At 41.9% G+C, this 7457-nt stretch overlaps 1 protein-coding gene across 3 annotated transcripts in view; it reads right to left on the bottom strand.

Moving 5' to 3' along the window:
* The window catches only part of BTF3L4 (basic transcription factor 3 like 4), a 10510-nt gene extending 3071 nt beyond the window's left edge, over positions 1–7439 (bottom strand). Inside the window, exons 1-5 of one of the 3 annotated variants that reach the window (XM_040565086.1) lie at positions 7304–7439; positions 5745–5808; positions 4749–4862; positions 2153–2354; positions 270–329 (exon numbers count right to left, since the gene is read on the bottom strand). In XM_040565086.1, coding sequence (XP_040421020.1) covers positions 270–329; positions 2153–2354; positions 4749–4862; positions 5745–5798 — 430 coding nt within the window. In that variant the 5' untranslated portion in view covers positions 5799–5808; positions 7304–7439. Of the gene's footprint in view, positions 1–269; positions 330–2152; positions 2355–4748; positions 4863–5744; positions 5809–6101; positions 6771–7303 lie in introns of those variants that run through there. The other 2 variants (XM_040565084.1, XM_040565085.1) reach the window with 2 other exon arrangements.
* Between the last annotated feature and the right edge of the window lie 18 nt (positions 7440–7457).

Below are 7457 nucleotides of genomic sequence, written 5' to 3'. Positions count from 1 at the left end.
TGCAGCCCTAAAGCCCTATTTGGGTATTTAGGCCACCTGTTCAGCCTCCCTGAAGGTATTTTAAGTTGTTTCTACCTAAGAATTAAGCAATTTGTGCAAGGCAAACTACTTTCAAAAGCTGGAATCCAGAGTCGTCACTATTGCAATGCTGCCCAGTATATGAAGCCTGCCTTAGCAGATGAGTAGAATAATCACATCAAGAGGTAAGTACTCAAGCGCATGAATTGAGTATTTGTACATCAAACAGACGCGTATGTTTATGTGCCTACCTGGGACATCATCATCTTCTTCATCAATATCTTCAGATTTTGGTGCTTTGCTGTCCAACACTGTAAAAAGAAAACTGGTGCTAAGTTCTCATTGTACAGAGTTACTACAACCACACAACAACAAAAATACGTAACATATGGGTGAAAATAGAAGGCATTCCCTCATTCTGAGAATGAAACATAATGACTGGGTATCAACAGTAATCAGCGTGATTAAAAGGTCCACTTGTGAGCATTCTTGTATTAAAGTATTAACACTGACATTTTCAAATGCTTAGGCATATTAATGCAGAGCTAACAAAAGATCAAACGATACAGAAAAACCCCAGTGTGACTATATCTTCTAACTGAAGCCATGTGTTTTAACGTAACAATAACATGCTACCAATCCAAGGCCAACATATCACATGATTTGATTTCCTAGAGGCCACAACTGTAGGAAAAAGTATTTCCACATCAAGGGTCCTGTACGAAACCTATTCTTCCATAAGTCACGATGAAACTTGGGACCATGTTACACGTAATCTGGAGAAATCCAAGAACGTAAAATAAAAAGAATTTCTTCACGTTGGTCCACTTTATTTAAAACTAGCTTTCTGTGCTACCTACGGAAAACACATTAAGAATTTATTGGTACTGAGGTTGTAATGAAGAAGTATTATTATGGTTACCCATCTTTCTACCTATTAATACTAGTAAAATAAGAAGGAAGAATAAAATTACTTTCAATTAAACTCTGAATATGAGATATAGATGAGAATGAAATTACTAATTTAGAAGAAATAGTACATTATTCGGTTTAATATTTTCAACAAACTAATCTTTCTAACTCCCAAGAGGGACAAGTGCAACACATTCAATTACAGCCCTTTTAACGGCCATTTCAGTTACCATTCAAGACAAAAGTCTAAAAACCGTTTTTCATATTTATGATGTCCAACTTCACTGGGGCTTGATATTAAGAATTAATTTTGGCAACACACATGAAACATGAACTCTGATATGGACTTAAAATGAGAAGCACACCTATTCCACAGTCAAAGAAAGCTTTTACAAACACTTACCAAAATCAGACTGATTACTTGCATGCTTTAAAATACTCTTGTACTCCAATTTCATAAAATATGCTATTTAAGAATAAACTCCCATTTATTCTTAAAATACAAACTTGCTTAGAGAGAATAACTGAGACCACTACAAATCACATTACAGTGGTCCCTCAAGAAGAGGATATTCTAACCAGGATTCTCTCCACACTCCGGTACTTAGCATCAAAATTACAATACAATATATATAAAAACAAATGCCATTTTTTGTGTGTATATATATATATATACACATATATATATAAAAAAACAAACCATCTTCTGTGGTTTTAAAATGAGTAGAAAAGGAATCACACTGGAAGATTTGATTTTGAATTGAGAACGTTGTTTTTCTTCCAAATGGAATTCCAAAATAGAAGATAAGTTTTCTTCCTCTATATCCACAGTAAAAACACTTTGTGGAAGAAAGAAAACGGACCTGGTACCCTGACAAAGAGAACCTGTTGAGATTTTCTATATGAAATCTTAAATTACTTCTGTTTTGCTAAGTATTTTGTCACATGCAGTTGTATGCCCGGAATTACAACATGCTTGACTTACCAGATTTTAATGTTAATTTTAAATGAGGGCCAGCATATACACAATCTTGAAACATCAACAAAAATTTGATTACCCCCCCCCCCATCACATACTGTATGTCCACAACAGTGGCCAATAAATAAAACCAAATAGGTTTTTGATTGCTTTTATGTCATGTGTTGTTACTAAATGTGGGTTGAAGTTTCAACACTGTATGTATCCTCTAAATCATCAATGAAAAACTCCAAAATCACCTACCTTGTCTTGGGAATTGTTCAGCTAACTTCCTGAGACTTGTTAAGCTGTCAGCACCAAGCTGGCTTAAGATGCCTGGAAGCATTTCTGTGATAGGTTTAGCCTCTGCATGACCAGTAATTGCAAAAGTGTTGGCAGAGAGGGATGCCTGAACCTTGGGGTTGTTGAAGTGAATAACTGTTCCATCATCTTTTATCATGTTCACCTGTTTAAATATATAAATAACATTTACCAAAGTGTTGCAGCATCTTGCTGAACAAGCACAATAAATTAATTCAAAACTAGATTTAAATCTTAAAATACAAAGAAAATACAAAACTAGTACTCCTAGAGAATATAACCACAGGTAAAGTACCTAGAATTAACATCACCTGAATTGGAAGTCAAATGAGTTAGTCATCTAGAAAGGGCTCACACATAGTATATGAAAAGTCTGAATTTAACTATGATCGTCTTACATATTTATCTGTATAGTAAGCAATAAATATACAAAGGTTTGTGTGTTACCATACAGTCCACGTATTTTTGTGGAAGGCAAAAAATTATATACAGGCTATTAGCCTTTAAGGCATAAGCCAGTTATTATTAGGACTGTCTAGGGAGAAGGACCTCCAACTCTGCACTAACTCTTTAAAAACTGAAGCCCTAACAAAAAAGCTTTGCCGTATCAGTTTAAGACGCTGCCATTCACAGCTATCTGTGTCAGCTACCACCAGGAATATGTTATTGTTTCTGCAGCAGAATTGGCAAAGGCACAAGATTCACAATCTGGCCTCTTTGCTGAAACTGCCCAATGCAAAGACTTCCACCTCACATCTCTTACAGTGTTCTACATTTATAAATTAGCTGCACTGGAACAGGTTTCTGTGCCCTCCTAGAGGAGTCACCACAGAATTACTGAAACGAAGCACAATGTACAATGATTCTGCTCCCCTTGCCTGGTGCTCTGAATTACCAAGAATTAAGTTTTACAACCAGTTTCAGTTCTTACAGCAGCCTGTTTTGGCTCCTACAGTTGAAGTTTATTCTGTGTTTTTTTTTTTTTATTTTGCATTTTTTTAAGTTTTGAAGAAGGGAGAGTTAAAAGCTTTTTTCTTCCTGGGCATGGCTGAGCTATGGTTATGCAGAAAACAATTTTATCTGAAGAAAAAAATGGAAGAGTTTTACTCATCCAAAAGAACAGCTGTAATGAAACTCATGAATTTTATGATGCTGTTTTTAGTAGAAGTTACAGGGAGAAAAATTGGTGGATTAAAGAACAAATCTAGAACATAGATTTAATGTAGTCAACTTTGAAGATTGATAGCTGTTTTAAACAGAAAAAAAATAAACAGAAAAAACAGGAGTCACCTTCCTGCAAGACTGAGGGGAAATGATAAAAGCTGTAAGCAGTCATCTTATTTAAAATCCTCTTCCACCAAAACAAATCACAAAAAAAAAAATCTGCCTTCTCAACACTAGTAACTTCCCCAAACTCTTATTTGCATAGCTCAGTTTGGGTCTTCCTGAACAGTAATACTGTAATTATATACCTAGCTATCAAGGTAGAAGGATTTTGGATAATCTTCCTTCACGTCAACACATTTTAAGTCTTAATAACCGTGTCTGAATAAAGATCTTACATTCTGTGTAAAAAGAAAGAACAAGGACTGTTTGTATTTGTATAGCATAGCATATAAACATCATAATTCAGTCAACCAAATTAAAGTGTTTCTGCAGCAGAGGTATGAAAGCTTACAGGCAAACCAGCCTTCCATACTGAATCTGTATTTGCCTTTGGAGGAGAGATATGCATTAAGTGACCTCTGGAGGCATCTCGCAACCCTGCTTAAATTAATTAATCACAGATTAAATATTATGCTTCTTTAACCATGTACTACAGTAACATGGAGCTCACAGTGAAGTAACACCTCCCCCGCACGTATGAGCATCACACTCTCTACAGCACTATGGAAATCGTTTCTATTCCAGCTAATACTTTATATGGAAAAATTTATACACACAAAAAATACTTAGCGAATACCTGAAGCCTTTGTATTCCTGCTTTATATAACACAAAGGCTGGTTCTGTAGAGTTTTGCTAGTGTTGTAAGAAATGTCAGTCTCCTGTAACTTCCACAAACAAATCTAGTTTATGTTCATGTAATAAAAGAACCTTCTTTTGATAATGCAGACTTGCAAGTTGTTACTCCAAGCATTTTGATCTCTACTTTATGTTCTGCATCACATAACGCCTTCTTTAGATGTCCCTGTGCAGTAAGATGTACTTAACACTTATATTAAAATTAGGCAATTGATTGCATGAAGTTAAGAATCAAGGGAAGTTTTGTTTTGCAATTAATGCAAAAGACATACATTACAAGCAGCTTACTGGCTTCTGTGATGACAGTCTGGCCAGAAACTCTTCCCTTTTCTCTATAGATATGTACGCATCAATGTAAATGAGACCAAAAAAATTAAAGTAACTTCACCTATCAGTAATCACACCTGAGTTTGAGGGTAAAACTCGTTAAGAAAGAAAATTAAAAACACAAAACCAACACCAAAACAACATAATGAATTTAATTTCACACAAGAAACATTTATTTTCTCACTATACCTCTTCAATGCCAGCAATGTTATTTACTGCCAGTTTTTTGAGGGAGCTCTGAAGTTTTTTGTCATCAGCCGTTGCCGTTCTGTGCACCACCTTCTTCTTTCTGCGAGCTGTTCCCTGAAAGAGAATCAAGAGAACAGTCAGCAACACAAACTCTCCCAACACTTGAAATTTCAAGTCCTCTCACAGTCCAAGCAACATCTCTAAGCTATGAAAAAGCTCTAGTGAAAAACGTTTCTTGTCTTTCTTCCCTTCACCCACAGTTTTTACTGTCAGTCTCAATTTTGAAATTTTTCTTAAGCATGAAAGATGACACTGAAAAACAGCAGTATTTTCTCTTTCCACAAGTTGGATTATAAAAATACCATTTACTATTAAGCAACATATAAGAATGTTTTCTGAGAACTTTAGTTTGTCCAGGACAAAACACAAATACAGTGATTTTCAAACACTTTTGTAACTACTCAGTTTGCATTTTTAAACCATTCCAGATACCAATGCTGGAATTGGTTCTTTGAAAACTTCTGTACAATCCCTCCAATACCAATATCTATGGTTAGGAAACAAATGCCCACATTGAACAACCTATATTGCTTTTTTGTCACATTAGCTACCTGCTAGCTCAGAGAAAAGAAAGAGCTCAATGATAAGCCCTGGAGTTGATACAAACGAAGAAACTTTCCAACAGAGAGAAGATGAAACTGGAAAAACCAACAGGTAAGCTTAGCTTGAGCTTTTACAGGTCACAACAAGTCACAAGGTTTAAAAAGAGCATACACCCTGGAAACTACTCATCCAGCAGCTGTGAGCTAAAAGAAAACTGCATTTCAGGTAAGCAGTACTATGATCCAAATCACGTTACAGGCCTTAAAAATACAATTTTGTTAGAGCATGTATTTTCCCCTCCCTGGACTATGTTTTGAAAAAGGAAATTTTAAAGAGATTTCTCTTTTAACATGTAAGTTACAGAAAACAGTGCATCGCTGGTGCTTTTCTTACCTTTCCTCCTATTCGGACCTGAGCTTGAAGCTTGGCCAGTTTTTCTTGATTCATAGTGCTGCGTCTAAAGAATGAAATAAAAATACAAATTAGCTGCTAAAACATTAAGGAAAAACCTCAACGGAGCAGGGCAAACAAACAAAAAAGCTTTAAAGCCGCACCATCTAAATAGCACAAAGCAGTGCAGCAGCAGCTTGTTTAGCTGAAGTGCGTATCACAATGAAGCACGCCAACACATTTCACGTTACATCAGTTCGAGGTATTAGCTGCAAATTTCCAGGTGCAGCAGCTTATTATTTGGCTGAACTACTCAGACGAAGATCAGCACGTAGAGCACAACCGCTTCAAGGATCACACCTTTGTGCTTAACAGAACCCAGGGAGCGAGACTCATCGCCGAGCTGCCTCGCCTGCTATTTCCATATAATGAACCTCTGCTGCTTGCAGCTGATGCCCGAGCTGCCCACCCAGGGAAGTCCACGCACTGCCACAGCGATCCCTGGCAGCTCCTCTCCCAATTCAATAGCTGGGAACTTTGTCAACTGGCTTCCCCCGCGGGCCAAGCGTGACCTTTAAAGGCTGAAGAGCTGGAACACCCGGAGCGGGTGCAAAACCCCCTCAGGGCGAGGTGCCCACCTCGCGGGCCCGCCCCAAGGAGCCCTCAGCGCTCCGCTGGCCGCAGAGACACCCCTGGGGCGGCTGCAGCGTGCCAGGGACGGGCAGAGCCTGCAGCACCGCGTCCCGGCCTCGCTTCCCCTTCCTCTCCCCGAGGCCGGGCGGAAGGGAAGGGGCCGGGAAGGGGCCGAGAAGAGGCCCAAGCGCCGCCCGCCCGATGCCGGCCGAGGGCGGCGGAGCGGGGCCGGCGGGCGCGGTGCGGTTCTCACCTGAGCCCGGCGGCCCCTCGGCGGCCCGACACGCGGTGCGCACAAGATGGCGACCGAGGAAGGAAAGAGGGGCGCGCAGAGAAAGGAAGCTTCGCGCCACGTGACGGCGCGAGCCCGCCCCGCCCCCACCCGGCGATTGGCGACGGCTCCTCGTGGTATTTGCATGGCGAGGGGAGGGGGCTGAAAGCGCGGCCTGCTGGGAGTTGTAGTCTGCTCCGGAGGGGGCGCGGCTGGTCGTGCGGGCGCTGCGGGACGGCCGTCCGCTGGTACAGCGCCGCAGTGTGACCCTGCCGTGACTTTTGCTTTTGAGGGGAAAAAAAAAACGTACAACCGCTTGCGAGGCGGGAGCGTTTGCGGAGTTCCTGCCCGCAAAATAAACGAGCGTTGCGTGCTGCCAGCCGGCCCTGCAGCCCGCCCGGCCAGGGACCGGCGCCCCGGGGCGCCCCAGCCCGCTATACCCGGCCCGGCTCACAGCGGCTCTGCGTGTCCCCTCCCTCTTACTGAAGCCCCCTTCCAACAAAAATAAACGTTTATGACCACTTCTACCCTCCCAACCGCCCGGTTGAGAGCTGCAGAACCACCAGGTTTATTTGTCAGGAGGAAAGAAAGTCGACACGCCCCCCCCCACTCAAGGCCTGCTCCCGCCGAGGCACCTCGGCTCCGATCAGGGACCCACCAGGGGTGTTGGGGCCCCGGCCTGCCCGACGGGACCCTGCCCCGAGGCCCCGGCTGCCTGCCCGCAAGGCACCGGGCTGGGTCGGCCCGAGGAGCAGCCCCCACCCCGCCGCCTCCCCCAGCGCTTTCCAGCCGAGAGGGGCCGGCAGCACCGC

Source organism: Cygnus olor, chromosome 8, assembly GCF_009769625.2.
Source record: "Cygnus olor isolate bCygOlo1 chromosome 8, bCygOlo1.pri.v2, whole genome shotgun sequence".
In the NCBI taxonomy this organism is placed as follows: Eukaryota; Metazoa; Chordata; class Aves; order Anseriformes; family Anatidae; genus Cygnus; species Cygnus olor.
The sequence above is the reverse complement of the archived record's forward strand: the minus strand, read 5'-3'. Positions and strand labels throughout refer to the sequence as shown.